General features: G+C 42.7%; 1 protein-coding gene across 3 annotated transcripts in view; it reads left to right on the top strand.

The window, feature by feature from the left end:
* Positions 1 to 5,564: 5,564 nt before the first annotated feature.
* LOC122801095 (glutathione hydrolase-like YwrD proenzyme) overlaps positions 5,565 to 17,986 on the top strand; it is a 1,228,450-nt gene continuing 1,216,028 nt past the window's right edge. For all 3 annotated transcript variants that reach the window (XM_044070614.1, XM_044070615.1, XM_044070616.1), the window contains exon 1: positions 5,565 to 5,694. In XM_044070614.1, coding sequence (XP_043926549.1) covers positions 5,595 to 5,694 — 100 coding nt within the window. In that variant the 5' untranslated portion in view covers positions 5,565 to 5,594. The remainder of the gene's footprint in view (positions 5,695 to 17,986) is intronic.

A 17,986-nucleotide genomic window follows, 5' to 3' on the forward strand; every position in this document is an offset into this window, starting at 1 on the left:
GGCGCTTTCGCAGCCCCTGACGCCAGCTACTTCAGAGCCACAGGCCACTTCCGACTCCCGCCTGGAACCGACTAGGCTTCTGGATACTCAAGGTATTGGACTCTCAGAAACTATTCCCTCAGGTGGGTCCGGAGCTGCTGAGCAGGCATTGGCTTCTGATGGTGTTTTCAGACCTACACATTTATATGTCAAGCCAACCTCAGCTTCAAAGACAAAGACTAAAACAGCTCTAAAGATAAAGAAACAAGTACAGCATTCTCCTGGACAGACTTCCATGCCTAAGAAACAGATGCTTAAAATGGCCGAAGACCTAATTACTTTGATCAGGGGTTCCCATCCCCCTCCTGATAAGAGGCCTAGGCAAGAGACAGAATATGACTCTTCTGATCAGGTTTCAATTTCCTCTGATTCCTCTTCTGAACAGGGATACTCTTTCCCTCCCTATGAGGATTCTGATGCTGAAGAATCTATTCCTTCAGCCTCTCCTCCTGAGGATTATTCTTTTGGGGAAACCCTACATACCATGAGGGAGCATTTTCACTGGGAGAGCCAAGATTACTCAGAATCTAAGAAAAGGCTCAGAGACTTTCTTTTACTACCTCAGCACAGACCTCTCGCTATTCCACCTGTTCTAGACATTGTAGATGATGTATTTTCAGAGTCCGGCCTGTCTCCCTGACTCTTTACCCCCCTGCACCTGCTAAGCCGGACAGATACTACAGGGTTCCAGACTCTCATAAATTTCTGTATAAAAACCCTGCTGCTGACCCAGAAACTATATCTCAGGGTCCCAAAGGGGTCAAGGCTTCCACTGCAAAAAACCCTGTCCCCTCTGATAGGGATTCTAGGGCACTGGACAGATGGGGGAAAAAAGTTTACACTTCTGCTACCTTGGCTATAAGGGCTTTAAATTGTCAGTTTCATATGCTTAAATATCAGCAATATTTAATGTCACTGCTTAAACAGAAAATGTTGACAAATTATGAATGTTCTCATAACAAGGAAATGCAGGATTTATTGCTTGCAGCTGAACAAGTGGGAAAGCATACTTTGCAATGTGGTTTTGATTCACTGGAGGCCTCTTGCAGGGCCGCTGTTACGGGTTCTGTCATTAGAAGGCATGCTTGGTTAAAGGAACAGAATCTGCCTGATCATGTTAAAGCAAAATTATTGGATGCTCCATTACAGCATGATACTTTGTTTGGTGTTAAGGCAGAAGAGGTGTTGAAGAAAATGGAGGAGAAAGCGAAATCCATGCAGACAGTTAAGGATTTCCTACAGGTACAGCCACCCAGATTTAACAGGAACTGGCCTACAAAGAATTGGTCCTTTCCAATGTCAGACAGGCCACAAAGAGGCAGATACAGATGCCCCAGAGGCAGATCTCAGCCCCAAGGCTCATACAGGCCTAAACAATGGGGTTCTTCTACCTCCAAAAGCAGAGAAGACAAATCACAACCATACAGGAAAGAGTCCCAGTGACTTTCCTCTGCTAGAACCAAGCGCTTATCTTTTGGCAGCCCACTTAGGGGGAAAACTAGCATTTTTTTTCACCAAATTGGCACATGATTACCCAGGACAAATGGGTCTTAAACATAGTGTCTCAAGGCTACAGGTTCCACTTTCACACCCTGCCAAGGGCAAAAGATATGCCAGACCTGCCACACAATCAATGGGCAGAGGCGCAAAAGCAAATTTCATCCCTTAGGGACATGAGGGCCATTCAACAAGTACCACAACAAGAGCAGGGACAAGGATTTTACTCGAGACTTTTCTTGGTGCCCAGAAAGGACAAAGCCTGGAGACCAATACTGGACCTGTCTATACTAAACACTTTTCTGGATGTTCCAAAATTCAAAATGTTGACTCTACAGCAGCTACTGACCATGCTGGGCAAGAAGGCTTGGCTCGTAACGTTGGACCTAAAAGAGGCTTACCTGCATGTCCCAATCAGACAATCTTGCAGAAGATACCTCAGATTCATAGCTGGCTCAATGCACTACCAATTCTCTGCACTGCCCTGTGGCTTATCTACTGCGCCCAGGGTCTTCACAAAATGCCTGGCACCAGTAATTGCATTTTGCAGACAAAGAGGAATTCAAATATATCCTTACTTGGATGACTGCCTTATTCAAGCAGAGAACAAAGACATTCTACTAAAGCATCTGGTGTTTGTAAAAATATTACTAATTTGCCTAGGGTAGACAGTAAACGAAAAGAAATCAAAACTAGTACCCTCTCAAGAGATAATATTCCTGGGTGCAAGCTTAAATACAACTGCCCAGATGGCTTATCTCACGCCAGACAAACAAAGGCAACTGACTTCTTACTTCAAAATGTTGGCAACAAAGACCCAGTTATCCGCAAGGAAAATCCTGCAGGCTTTGGGCTTCATGGCATCATGCATTCTGCTAGTTCAATATGCCAGGCTGCATATGAGGAAACTACAATGGTATCTAAAAAGTGTTTGGACTCAACATTGCCATAGCCTGGAAACAGTAATTACCCTAGTTCCCTGCCTGCAACAGGAGTTTCGATGATGGGCACAGGCCTGTCACCACAACAAGGGACAGCCATTCACTTTACCCACAGCCAGGCAGACACTAACAACGGATGCATCAGATTATGCCTGGGGGGGGGGCCCACATGGCAGGAAAATGTATTCAGGGCACATGGCCCGCAAGCCAGATGCATCTTCATATCAATCAAAAAGAGATGCTAGCTGTTCAGAATGCCCTGACAGCTTTCAAGGATCTACTTCATCCAGGACAACTACTGATAAAGACGGACAATACTACAGTCATGTAGTACATAAACAAGCAGGGAGGCACACATTCCTACCTCCTCTGCAGACAAGCCATGACTTTGTGGGACACAGCATTGACTTATCAAGTTCACCTGCAAGCACAATTCCTGCCAGGAAAAGTAAATACTCTGAGAGACAAACTAAGCAGAAACCTCATGGATCCCCACGAGTGGAAACTGGATCCACAAGTCTTCAGCATGATAACAGGGAAATGGGGATGCCCAGACATAGATCTATTTGCCTCCCCTCACAACTGCCAATTACAGAGTTCTGCACAAGGATTTATCACAAGCAAGCATGGAAAGTGGCTGCCCTATCCTTCAGCTGGAAAAACCTAACAGTATATGCCTTTCCTCCACTGCCTCTCCTCCCCAAGGTACTCTTAAAGGTCAGACAAGAGAAGCCAAAAATGATACTGATTGCCTCAGACTGGCCACGCCAGCATTGGTACCCAATCCTAAAGAACTTGTTTCAAGGTCCAGCCTGGACATTGCCTCAAACTTCTCTCTTACTGACCCAACAAAACAATCAGATCCTACACAGCCAACTCAGGACCATAAATCTGGCAACATGGCGGATAATGTAGCCATTCAGAACACTCCTCTTTCAAAAGCTGTTATGGATGTTATCTTGGAGGCCAGGAGGCTGAGTACCAGAAAATCTTATGCAGAAAAATGGAAGAGATTCTGTGCTTGTAACCAGGAACAAGGAATTGACACGTTTGTACCAAATATTCCTCAGATTTTACAATACTTAACTGAGATGTTGGACAAAGGCCTATCCTTTTCATCAGGTAAGATTCATGCCTCTGCCATTTCAGCCCATTACAATACGGAACCACCTATCTTTTCTCATCCTTTAATAAGGCAGTACCTCAGAGGGGCCAAAAACATAACACCTCCAAGGAGAGCATCAATACCTGCATGGGACCTTAATTATGTCTTGGAAAAACTCACACTGCTTCCTTTTGAGCCAGCCACAACAGTTGATATAAAATTCTTATCCTGGAAAACAGCTCTGCTCCTAGCAATACCTCTGCAAGATGAGTCTCGAGTTACAGGCACTCATGGCTGTGGAACTTTTTATCATTTTCCATCCAGACAGAGTTTCTCAGAGGACGAACCCTACATTTATGCCTAAGGTGGTGTCCAGTGTGGCCCTTAACCAAACCATTCACTTGTCTACCTTTTATCCACAGAACAAGGGTGAGAGACTTCTGCATTCTTTGGATATACACAGACAGCTACGCTTCTACCTGGACAGAACTAAAGCTTACAGAAAGACTGAGCAACTTTTAGTGGCATATGCTGCAGGATCACAAGGAAAGGCTATCTCAAAACAGACTATTTCAAAATGGATAGGCCATTGCATTAATTTCTGCTACTCACAGCATGGCAAATCAGTGCCTAAGGGCATTAGGCCACATTCTACCAGAGCAGCAGTCACTTCAGCAGCCTTCCTCAGAGGAGTACCAACCAAAGACATCTTAGAGACTGCGACTTGGAGTTCAGTGCACACTTTTACAAAGCACTACCACTTACCTCTCTACTCTAAATCCAGTGCAGGCTTTGCCACTGCAGTTCTGCAGGGCCTCATAGCCTGTCCTAATCGTATTTAGCCCAGCCACCCATCCTCAGCCTTGGGATTCAACCCAAGAGTAATGACTGCAACAGTGAAACACGATGAACATAGTACAGTTGTGTACCTACCATAAATGTAGATGTTCGAGTGTATTCATTGTTGCAGTCCAGGTTACTCTCCCACCATCCCCCTTTCATTTGCTGGGTCTTATCTGTACTTCTCTATTCTATGCAACCTATGTGGTGTATTTGCTTGTAGATGAAGGAAATGTTTAGTGCATGCATGTTTATTGGCATAATCTATGTAGCCTACCCTTTTGGGGGCACCTGACATCTGGGGCAAGAAAAACTGAAGAAAATGGCGTCGGCTGCATCTTTTATACCCCTGGCACACTGACGTCATGGAAGAGGCGACAGCAACCGACACCGGACCAGGACTTTGGAATTTGGGCCGACTGCGGGTAGCCTGCCAGCAGGATAACCCAAGAGTAATGACTGCAACAGTGAATACACTCGAACATCTACATTTATGGTAGGTACACAACTGTACTTCCCCATTTTAAGGAGTGCCTCGAGTTAGTGCATTTTGAGGTTTCGACTTCTAGCATTGAGTAGCAATACCCTCAGATTTTTCTTGCCTGTACCTCTTACGGTGGTGAATTTGTCATTTGAACCTTACCTAAAAAAGGCACTATAGGGGTGGCTAGAGCCTTAGCCAATATCCGGAATCCCAGGGGTGACAGGTGTAGGCCATCTCTGGCAAAGCATCGTGGTTTCAATATGTTCTGTAACTAGCCATTTGCGTGGTCATCATGAGTATCTGTTAGCTAAAGTTTGTGGCTCTTTACTAGCAAAGTTTGCCATTATTGAACTGTTTTTTTTATTTTCTGCCTCTTTCATTGTACTGAACTGTTATAAATGTGTTCATTTTAATTTGTATTACCTGAGAAATTGTGGTGAATGGACCCTGGTCTAACTTTATTTATAATGCCTTTAGTGTTTGGGATTTTTGTTTTGTCATTGTAGGATGGTTAATTTATCCACTTGAACTTTTGGTCTGGATTTAATGCTTTAGATCCTGTTGAAAAAAGGCTAATAGATTAGCTGTGTGTATGTATTGCTTTCTTTATCTTTGAGAATTTTAGTAACCGAACTTTATTTCATTTAACAGAATGAAATAGTGAATGCATTCTTTGAGATAGTCTACCATGTCTTCTGAGATGATATTCTTCTCACGAAGGTCTCCTGTTCTATGCACCAAGTGGTGTGTAGCTTCCAGTCAAACCTATGCTACAAATGTTGGTCTTGGTAAGTGTTATTTTTAGTTAATTAAAACTAGGAGGAAGTGTGCTGCTTACATACTTCTAATAAGTTTGATTTTGTGGTAAAACAAACTGCTTTGTCATTTGCATCACTTTTACCTGACTGTAGCATGTGATTTACATTTCAATGCTTCTTAAGATATTACTGGCGACTACTTGCTGTTCATAGTCTGTTTATAAAGATAGCTAATTCTTTACTGATCAGCCTGACCTACTGTCAACTAACATCCTTAGACTTAGCATTTTTTTTTCTTTTGGTTCATGTCTTAAATGAGAAAGGCAATTAAAGGCTGACTCTGTAACCTTGTAGTAATTAGTTGATTTATTCAGTGCCACACAATATGCAAAAGTCGAGAAGGAGATGTTCATCATGTTTCACTGTCGCAGTCATTACACTTGGGTTATCCTGCTGGCAGGCTACCCGAGTTCCAAAGTCTAGGTCCGGCGTTGGTTGCTGTCGCCTCTTCCCTGACATCAGTGCGCCAGGGGTATAAAAGATGCAACCAACGCCATTTTCTCCAGTCTTTCTTGCCGCGCGGTGCCCAAAGCAGAAGCAGTTCGCAAGTGCCGGTCGGCCGACTCCTGAGATTTTCGAAATAGAGTTTCAGAACCGAAGTCTTCAATAAAGCTAAGTACCCCTTTAGGAAAAACTTTTTCTTGCTCCAGACTGATGTCAGTAAATGTTAACAATTGTATTTCTTGTGGGAAGCAAATACCACATAAGGACTTTCATTCTTACTGTATTCCTTGCCTAGGCCCTGACCACAACGTTACTAATTGTCGGTTTTGTGCTAGATTCAACAAACGCACTATTAAATGTCGGTTTGATTTTGCATTACATTACTTTGGCCGAAGGTTTAACTATATAATGCCGTCTGAACAACCGACGACCGGATGCATAAAAAACGCAAAGACAAGGAAAAGGACAGGCATCTGAGGTCCAAAACCGACGACGAAGCCTCTTCTAGGCCAGTTGCCAGTTCGCCAGTTCTCAGTGAGGTGCTTTCGCAGCCCCTGACACCCGCTACCTCAGAGCCACAGGCTGTATCCGACTCCCACATGGAGACAACTAGGCCTCTGGATACTCAAGGTATTGTGCCTACGGAAAATATTCCCTCAGATGGGTCCGGAGCCGCTGAGCAGGCATCGGCTTCCGAGGGCGTTTTCCGACCTTCAGAGCTTACGATTAAATCCTCTGCAGCTAAAGTACAGTCAAAGACACCATTAAAGACAAAGAAACAAATACAGCATTCTCCTGGACAGTCAACCATGCCAAAGAAACAGATGCTTAAAATGGCCGAAGACTTAATTACTTTGATCAGGGGTTCCCATCCCCCTCCTGATAAAAGGCTTAGGCAAGACACTGACTATGATTCTCTGACCAGGTTTCTATTTCCTCTGATTCCTCTTCAGATCAGGGCTATCCTCTTCCTCCCTATGAGGACTCTGATGCTGAAGAATCTATACCTTCAGCCTCTCCACCTGAGGATTACTCTTTTGGGGAAACTCTGCACACCATGAGGGAACATTTCCACTGGGAGAGCCAGGATTATTCAGAATCCAAGAAAAGGCTCAGAGATTTTCTTTTACTGCCTCAGCACAGGCCCCTGGCTATCCCCTTGTGCTTGATATAGTTGATGATGTTTTCTCTGAATCCAGTCTGTCTCCTGATTCTTTACCCGCTGCACCAGTCAAGCCGGACAGGTATTACAGGGTCCCTGACTCTCAAAATTTCTTTATAAGAACCCTGCTGCTGACCCTGAAACAATTTCTCAGGGTCCCAAAGGGGTTAAGGCTTCCACTGCTAAAAACCCTGTTCCCATCTGATAGGGATTCTAGAGCTCTGGATAGATGGGGGAAAAAAGTTTACACTTCCGCTACTTTAGCTGTAAGGGCTTTAAACTGCCAGTTTCACATGCTTAAATATCAACAGTACCTCATGTCTTTGTTAAAACAGGAAATGCTTACAAATTCAGAGAATCCTGACAATAAGGAAATGCAGGAATTATTGCATGCAGCTGAACAAGTGGGAAAACATACTCTGCAATGTGGTTTTGATTCATTAGAGGCTTCTTGCAGAGCCGCAGTTACAGGCTCTGTTATTCAAAGGCATGCTTGGTTAAAAGAAGAAAGTTTACCTGAACATGTTAAAGTAAAATTATTGGATGCTCCATTACAGCATGATACTTTGTTTGGTGTTAAGGCAGAAGAAGTGTTAAAGGAAATGGAGGATAAAGCAAAATCTATGCAGACAGTAAAGGATTTCTTACAGGTTCAGCCACCTAGGTTTAGTAGAAACTGGCCTTTAAAAAATTGGTCCTTTCAGGTGTCAGACAGGCCACAAAGAGGCAGATACAGATGCCCACGAGGCAGATCTCAGCCCCAAGGCTCCTACAGACCTAAACAATGGGGTGCTCCTGCCCCCAAAGGAGGAGAAGACAAATCACAACCTTATAGGAAACAGTCTCAATGACTTTCCTGTAAAAAGACCAAGCACTTACCTTTTGGCATCACCCCTATGGGGAAAGCTAGCACTTTTCACACAAAATTGACACATAATTCCCCAGGACAAATGGGTACTGAATATAGTTTCTCAGGGCTACAGGTTCCACTTTCACACCCTTCCAAGATCAAAAGATATGCCGGACCTGCCACAAAACCAGTGGGCAGAGGCACAAAAGGTAATTGCTGCTCTCATGGACATGGGAGCTATTCAAGAGTAGTACAGCAAGAACAGGGACAAGGATTTTACTCAAGACTCTTCCTGGTTCCCAGAAAGGACAAAGCCTGGAGACCAATACTGGACTTGTCAATCCTAAATACTTTCCTGGATGTTCCAAAATTCAAGATGTTAACACTGCAGCAACTTCTACCCATGATAGGCAAGAAGGCTTGGCTAGTTACTTTGGACCTCAAGGAGGCATACCTGCATGTCCCAATCAGGCAATCTTGCAGAAGATACCTCAGATTCATAGCTGGCTCAGTGCATTACCAATTCTCTGCACTGCCCTTTGGCTTATCTACTGTGCCCAGGGTCTTCACAAAATGCCTGGCACCAGTAATCGCATTTTGCAGACAAAGAGGAATTCAGATATATCCCTACTTGGATGACTGCCTTATTCAAGCAGAGAGCAAGGACATTCTACTAAAGCATCTGGCGTTTGTAAAAAGATCATTAATTTGCCTAGGGTATACAGTAAACGAAAAGAAATCAAAACTAGTGCCCTCTCAAGAGATAATATTTCTGGGTGCAAGCTTAAATACAACTACCAAGATGGCTTATCTCACGCCAGACAAACAAAGGAAACTGACTCATTACTTTCAAATGATGGCAACAAAGACCCAGCACCCTGCAAGAAAAATTCTGCAGGCCCTGGGCTTCATGGCTTCCTGCATTCTACTAATTCCATATGCAAGACTGCATATGAGGAAATTACAATGGTATCTAAAAAGTGTTTTGACTCAACATTGCCACAGCCTGGAAACAATAGTGACTATAATTCCCTGTCTACAACAGGAGTTTCGATGGTGGTCCAGGGCCTGTCACCACAACAAGGGACAGCCCTTCACCTTACCCACAGCCAGGCAGACAATAACAACGGATGCATCGGATTATGCCTGGGGGGCACACATGGCAGGAAAATGTATTCAGGGCACGTGGCCCAAGGAACAAATGCATCTTCACATCAATCAAAAAGAGATGCTAGCTGTACAGAATGCCCTGACAGCCTTCAAGGATTTACTACATCCAGGACAACTATTGCTAAAGACGGACAACACCACAGTTATGTGGTACATAAACAAGCAAGGGGGCACACATTCCTACCCCCTCTGCAGGCATGCCATGACTCTGTGGAGCACAGCATTGACCTATCAAGTACATCTGCAGGCACAATTCCTGCCAGGAAAGAAAAATACACTGACAGACGAACTAAGCAGAAATCTCATGGATCCACACGAATGGAAATTAAATCCACGGGTCTTCAACATGATAACAAGGAAATCGGGACGCCCGGCATAGATCTTTTTGCCTCCCCTCACAACTGCCAACTACAGAAATTCTGCACAAGAACTCATCTCCCACAAGCATGGAAAGTGGATGCTCTTTCATTCATCTGGGAAACCCTGACAGTTTATGCCTTCCCTCCACTGCCTCTTCTTCCCAAGGTACTCCTAAAAGTCAGACAAGAGAAGCCAAAAATGATCCTGATTGCCCCAGACTGGCCACGCCAGCACTGGTACCCAATCCTAAAGAGCTTGTCTCGAGGCCCAGCCTGGCCTTTACCTCAGATTCCTCATCTTCTGACTCAACAAAACAATCAGATTCTACACAGTCAACTCAGAACCTTAAATCTGGCTGCATGACAGATAATATAGCCACTCAGACCACACCTCTCTCTAAAGCTGTTATGGATGTTATCTTAGAAGCCAGGAGGCCCAGCACTAGGAAATCTTATGCAGAACAATGGAAGAGATTCTGTGCTTGGAACCAGGCACAAGGACTCAAACCACTTGTTCCAAATATACCTCAGATTTTACAGTACCTAACTGAGATGCTGGACAAAGGCCTATCCTTTTCATCTATTAAAATCCATGCCTCTGCCATTTTAGCTCATTACAATGCAGAACCTCCTATTTTTTCTCATTCACTGCTAAGACAGCACCTCAGAGGGGCAAGAAACATAAGACCCCAAAGGATAGCACCAATACCTACTTGGGACCTCAATTTTGTATTAGAAAAGCTCATACTGCCTCCTTTTGAGCCAGCCAACACAGCTGATCTAAAATTTTTATCATGGAAAACTGCTCTGCTCCTAGCAATAACTTCAGCAAGAAGAGTCTCAGAGTTACAGGCATTAATGGCAGTGGAACCTTTTATCATTTTTCATCAGGACAGGGTTTCTCTAAGGACAAACCCAACATTTATGCCAAAGGTGGTTTCCAGTGTGGCTCTTAACCAAACCATTCATTTGCCAACTTTTTATCCAAATCCCCAGAATAAAGGGGAGAGACTTCTGCACACTTTGGATATACACAGACAGCTACGCTTCTACTTGGACAAAACAAAAGCTTTCAGAAAAACTGAGCAACTGTTTGTAGCTTATGCTGCAGGATCACAAGGAAAGCCTATCTCGAAGCAGACCATTTCAAAATGGATAGGACACTACATTCGCTTCTGCTATGCACAACATGGCAAATCAGTGCCTAAGGGCATAAGGCCACATTCTACCAGAGCAGCAGCCACTTCAGCAGCCTTTCTCAGAGGAGTACCAACCAAAGACATTTTAGAAGCTGCAACCTGGCATTTAGTGCACACTTTCAATAAGCACTACCACTTACCTCTCAACTCTAAATCCAGAGCAGGCTTTGCCACTGCAGTTCTGCAGGGCCCGACAACCTCTCCTAATCCTATTTAGGCCCAGCCACCCCACCTCAGCTTTGAGATTCAACCCAAGTGTAATGACTGCAACAGTGAAACACAATGAACATAGTACAGTTGTGTACCTACCAGAAATGTAGATGTTCGAGTGTATTCACTGTTGCAGTCCAGGTTACCCACCCACCACCCCCCTTTTTCATTGCTGGGTCCTTTCTGTACTTTTCAATTCTCTACAACCTATGTGATGTATTTGCTTGTAGATGAAGGAAATGTTATTTTGGTACATGCATGTTTTTTGACATAATTTTTTTCCAGCCTTTCCTATTTGGGGGCACCTGACATCTGGGGCAAGAAAAACTGAAGAAAATGGCGTCGGTTGCATCTTTTATACCCCTGGCGCACTGACGTCAGGGAAGAGGCGACAGCAACCGATGCCGGACCTAGACTTTGGAACTCGGGCTGACTGCGGGTAGCCTGCCAGCAGGATAACCCAAGTGTAATGACTGCAACAGTGAATACACTTGAACATCTACATTTATGGTAGATACACAACTGTACTATAATCAACTCCAAGAGTGCATAATGAAGCTCTTTGAGAGTTTGTAGTAGTTACCCTCTGCACTACGCTTCCTTATTTTGCACTGGTGGTGGGACCTTATTTAGTAGTCATAATTTTTGTCACACTTACCTGTTAGATTTTATTAATATTAGTCTGAAATTAATTATGTTGTAAATATGCTGAAAGAAAAGGCTTGCTTAAATGCAGAAACAGAGTTTAGTAATATGTGATCAGCAGTCATACTAAATGACCATGGCTTGGAAAAGGAATCTGCTGAATGGACATTTTTCCCTTACAGACTTAAAAACAGGATGTATGCAAGAGCAAAAATACAAAATCTGCTTTTAAAGAATGGACATTTTTCCCTTACAGACACAGGATGCATGCAAGTGCAAAAATGCAAAATCTGTTTTTAAAGAATGGACAATGACACTGTGACAATGTGTTTCCTCAAAAATATGTTTTTCTGCATGGAAAACAGGATGCACAAGAACAGATGTTTTTATACACAGATCCAAATAGAATACAGAACAATGTGTTTCCTCAAAAATATGTTTTTCTACATGGACATCAGGACACTGTTACAGGATATTCACACTGTCAGAAAAGCTGGTCTCTTACAAGACAATGTTAAACAAGGAAGCTTAGTATTGTTTCTACAGGATAAGCAATTCTCCAAAATAGAAAACTAAGAGGACTAAAACTGTATATAAAGAGCTGTATAAATCCAGTTATGTTAGAGGTATGGTAGGGACTCATGTGTCCTAAGGTAAATGTTATATCTCTCACATCATCTGTACTATATGAGAAGTAAAGTTGGAACAGTACTTTTAAGCTGCAACGTTTGTCCAGTTTGATTTACTATACAAGTTATTGGTTACTGCTCTTAAAGACAAGTGCTGCAAAGTATATTCTCTCATCAGTGTATATTCTGCAAGTTTCTGTATGCAACAGACTGTGAATGCAAATATAACCAGACTTTGAATTTTAGCAGAATCCAGCCAGCAAGACTGAGTGTCTTAAGAACACTTCAAATCCATCACACCAAGCAGTAAGCAGCTCAATGTAATTTTTTCATTACCTGCTGGATTGCTGTGTTGAAGATGAAGTGGTACCCAAGCGGACCTGTCCCTTAGCAGCTATGTAGCTGCTGCTTTTTTTTAAACTCTTCCTTCCCTTGGAGAGGAATGTACTTCAGTGCTATGATGTGTACACCTCCCCCAACACTGTTTGCTGTTGATTCCTACTGTCTAGGTGATATAGCATTTGTGCTTTGTTTATTTTCTGATAGGTAGTGGTTACTCCATGACCAGTCCACACCCTTCCATCTTTAGATGGTACATCTCCTTCTGTGATACTTAATCATGTGTGCTCAAGCCATCTATCTGACAACTAATATTCAGGTCATGAACCTCTGTCGTTGACATCATAGGATGATAGCTTATATCTGTATCAGAGAGCCAGCTATTGCAATGTCTTTTATTTTCAGGAAAGCTTAGTGTCTTTGTAACCCTTCTGTTTTTTGTTGATTTAGTGAAAAATAAATTTCTTTTGTCAGAATATTGTCGTCATTGTAGTTATTGCAAAGTGATTGGATGGGACAAAGGGTTGACTGCATTACCGTATTTGGAATAAGTCTGTATTTGTTATTACCAACGAGCATATATAAAGCAGCAGTGATATTAAGCTTTATCTAAAATAGAGGATTATGAATAGGTTGCCAATGGTAACCAGCTTATTTTGTGAAACATGGATGCCAAGAAATTCACTTCAAGAGTGAAGCTGAAGAGTTGAATTTTGGCATCCATGTCTCTAGCAGATAACAAAAGGTTAGCATTGGTGACCTAGTCATATTTTTTATAGTACATGGATCTTTATCTGTTCCATGTATTACTAGCTACAGTTTTGTTTTGTGTCTTTCGGCTTTTCCCGGTTAGGGTCGCCATAGCGGAACTCCGGACTGCTAATGATTGGTAGTTGATTTTTACGTGCTGAATTACCAGCTCTGACGCACAACTTTCAACGAAGGTATGCCCATTCACGCATGTCTCCACGCAGAAGACGCTCTAGCTGAGGATCGAACCGGACAGCGTCTTACTGTGAGGTGACAATGCTACCACAGCACCACCACCACGGGTCTATTACTAGCTACAGTAAAAGTGAAAAAATGTTGTGTTTTGTTGGCTTTCAAAGCTGTAAAGCACTTAGTGAAGTCCTTTGCATTTACATTCACCTTCCATTTCTCTCAACTGTCTATATTTTTGCAGAATGTCCAGATTTTTGGCTCGTATATTTGGTCTGTTCCTCACAAAGTCTGTGGTTTTCGGGCAAAATTACTTGGGGTTGAAGACACTAAATAATGATATACATTTAGGTTTCAAGGGTAGCCTTCAGAAGATGCAGGCAAGTGCACATACTATTATTCTAGTAACTTTCTAAGTTTATAACAGGATGTTAGAACTCATTACTGAAGACCACCAGGCAGAGACAAATCTATTATTTTGCCGTTGTCATTTTCTTGTCAGTACTGGCAGATTTTACTGCCTAGCCTGAGACTCGATATTAACAACTTAAGCAGGGGGTGCTTAATATTTTTTAAGGTTGGGTCTCGTGCCACTGTAGTGCTTAACTAATTTGTCTTTTTCTTAATATTGGAGTGTAATCTCCGCACTCCATGCACTACATAGAGTATTATGATTGGGTCTCCAATCATAACCCATTTATTATGTGCCTAAGACATAGATGCTAAGAAATTCACCTTGAGAGCAAAGCTCGAAAGGTAAATCTTGACATCTAGATCGAGAAAACATAATTAAAGGTTATGACTGGAAACCTGATCATAATTCTTTGTAGTGCCTAGAGCTTTTATATGTTCAGTGTGCTACTAGTTACAGTAAAAAAAGAAGAAAAAAAAAGTGCTTTGCTGGCTTTCAAAACCATAAAGCACATAGCCACTACACAGTCTCTTTCATTTGCTCTCACCTTGCCATGCCTCTAAACTGTCCAGATTTGCACCTCACTTGTTTGTTCTGTTCCTCATAAAGTCCCTGGTTTCCAGGAAAATTTCAGAGGATTGAAGTCACTGAATAGTGACATACATTTCAGTTTCAGAGTTTGTATCCTTCAGATAAACTGCAGGCAAACGCGCATCCTGTTATTCCAGCTACTTTCTATGTTTGTAAGAGGAAAGTACACCTCAGTGCAGACAGCAGGCAGAACCAAATCTTTTATTCTGCTGCTGTCATTCGCTGGTCAGTACTGGCAGAATTTACTACCTAGCATGAGACCTAACCTCAACAACGTGAGCCAGGGGGTGCTTCACATTTGTTAAGGTGGGGTCTCGCATCACTCCAGCGCTTAACTGATTTGTCTTTTTTTTAATTTTGTAGTGCAGTCACTGCACTCCATGTACTACATAATTATTTTTAAATTAATGACAGTAAAGCAACAGTATACCTATTAAACTGTTTTCTTTAGTTCAGTATATTTTATATACTTATCAGAGTGATGTTATTCAGACTGCAATCCTCTTAAGGCCAAGGTTTAATGTTTTGAAGCAAAGTGTTATACAGAGGAATATGAAAATGGAAACAAATGCAGTACAATGGAAAATAATGGAAGAAGTGTAACAGTAAGAGCAAATCAGAAAATAATGGCAATAAACACACACTGAGGACATTGGTTATTGTTAAAACAAATGATTATTGCAGCCAGGTCTTCTGTACTTTCAATGAGGTAGCCCCAAGAGCAGAACTTAGGTTTGAGAAAGAGCCCAGAGAGGCCAAAATGGCAGCTACAGTCCATACAGCTGGACAAAGAATCAAAGAGGAGGGAGAGAGAATTTCTCAATCTACTCGTTAAGTCACCAGTGCAGTGTGTGACTTGGTTGTCCGTCAGTGAATGATGCTATCAAAATTTACCTTTAGAAAGGGGAAAGATAATTTATATTTGAGAAGAATAAAGATAATTTATTTATTGGTAGTAGCCTTTGGATCACAAAGTACAGAACCAACTGATATTGCCAACATCCTGGCAGATAGGTTCACTGCTAACTTTACCCCCCCTCACCCCCTAAAGGGCCCATATCTATACAGGAAAAATGCAGAGTCCTTGTAATCACAACTACGCAGGTGAAAGTTGCACTCTCTAAAGCCAAAAACACAGCATCCATGGGACCGGACAACATCCCAGGCTGTTTTACACGAACTTCAGAATGAACTGGATCCTCACTTAAGCACCATGTTCAATAATAGCCTCACATCAGGCTTTGTGCCCACTGAATGGCGCACAGCAACAGTTATCCCACTCCACAAAGGGGGAGCCACCACTGATCCCGGGAACTATAGACCTATTAGCCTGACGAGCCTGGTCTGCAAGGCCATGGAACGTATCATCATGGAACTCATAAACAAAGACATTGGTAACCTCCAAACTCTGGATCCCACCCAGTTCGGGTTTGTGAAAGGCAGATCATGCCTCCTGAACCTGATCGACTTCTTTGAGGCAGTCACCAAAGCCGTAGATGAGGGTAAAGTGGTTCACACAGCCTATCTTGACCTTGCCAAGGCTTTCGACACCATTCTGGAATTATAGCTAAACTCAATAAATTAGGCATAAATCCCTACGTCACAAGATGTGTTGCCAACTGGCTCACTGACAGAACCCACACTGTAAAAGTTGCAGACTCCAAATCTGACCTCAAACCAGTGACAAGTGGAGTACCACAGGGTTCCGTCCTGGGACCGCTCCTGTTTGGTATCTACTTCTCTGAAGTACAGGCTAACACAGAAGGCCTCTGGCTAACGAAGTTCACAGATGACTGCAAACTAGGAGCAATAGTCAAGTCCCCAAATGATGTGAACATCCTACGGAAGGGCCTCTCTGAGACAGATGCCTGGTGTCAGAGCCATGGCCTCAAGCTCAATGCCAAAAAGTGCAGTGTCATCCCCTTTGGTAAAAACTCTGTACCCATGAACTACCACATAGGCAGCAATCTACTTAACACCAAATACGTGATAAGAGACCTTGGGACCCAGGTGGACAGTAGTCTCTCCTTTGATAGTCACATCCCAACAGTAGTCAGGAAGTCCTTCTACGTGGCACACCTCATCATAAAGGGGTTCTCATCCAGGAAAAAAGAGGTCATTGTTCCCCTCTACTCGACACTCATTAGACCCATTATAGAGTACAACACCCCTTTTGGAATGTACCTCACAAGACATCTGCAGCAGCTGGAAAGGCCACAGAAGTACCTCACAAAGAGGATTACTGCACTCAAACAAATACCCTACACTGACCATCTCAAAAAACTCCAGCTTTACTCCGTAGCATATCGCCTACTCCGAGGTGATCTCTGCATAACATATAAAGCTGTGTCAAACCCAGAGCTGTTGGACATGCTACACCTAAAGAAATCCCAATCCCTCAGAGCTACATGCTCTAGGGACCTAAACCTTGTCACCACAATAAACAGGACATGCTGGAGGGATAGATTCCTATCCCAGAAACTTCCCATACTCTGGAACAGGCTACCCATCTATGTCAAGCAAAGTTCTTCATTAGCACTCTTCAAGAAAAATCTTGATGAGTGGATGGGAAATAGGAAATACACCCCGGGGATCATTTCTGTGTCTCTGCTCGACAGTGGTACAGGAAAATAACTTTCTTGGGTGGCATAAGCCAGGGAACCTTGTTGGCTAGGCTTACGTAGGCCCTTGGGCCGATAGCCTAGTACCTACATAGGGCTATGAACCTATAAGTAACAGCAGCAAAAACAGCTGGAGTTCATGGTTGGCACAGCATTTCCTTTGTAATAGAAAAAGAAACAAAGTTCTGGATTAAGTGTTCAGTCACAGCCTTTGTAACAATAAGCTTAGCTTTTAGCAATAAGCTCCAGGTATGGTTAACACCAAAAGATGTGGTCCCAGGACTCTGATCCACTCCCAGGCATCTCACTATGTTATCTTATTTGAGATTATGAATATAACATCCTAATGTTCCACTTAAAATACAATGATTATTCAAAAAACACTGCTGGTACAGGGGGTAATTTAGAAATAATATGAGTTTTATATAAACCCACCTTCCCAGTCCCAGCCCAGCTTACTAATAATTGACACCTCTAACCCTAACCCTACAACCCTGCCTTTCAAAAACCTTTTCCATAACACTGCCATTATTCATACAAATTTGAACTGAATGTGTGGTCAGTTTTCTTTTTCTAATTGCAAAAGGAAATTGTATGTTTCCTATCAGATTTTGTCTTGTTCTTTAGAGTTTTTGATGTGCTGAATTTTGGAATGCTGGTATCAGTGACTTAAGTTTCTGTGCATTTGCATT

This window comes from Protopterus annectens, chromosome 4.part1 (assembly GCF_019279795.1).
Source record: "Protopterus annectens isolate FY-2018-M chromosome 4.part1, PAN1.0, whole genome shotgun sequence".
NCBI classification, from domain to species: domain Eukaryota; kingdom Metazoa; phylum Chordata; order Ceratodontiformes; family Protopteridae; genus Protopterus; species Protopterus annectens.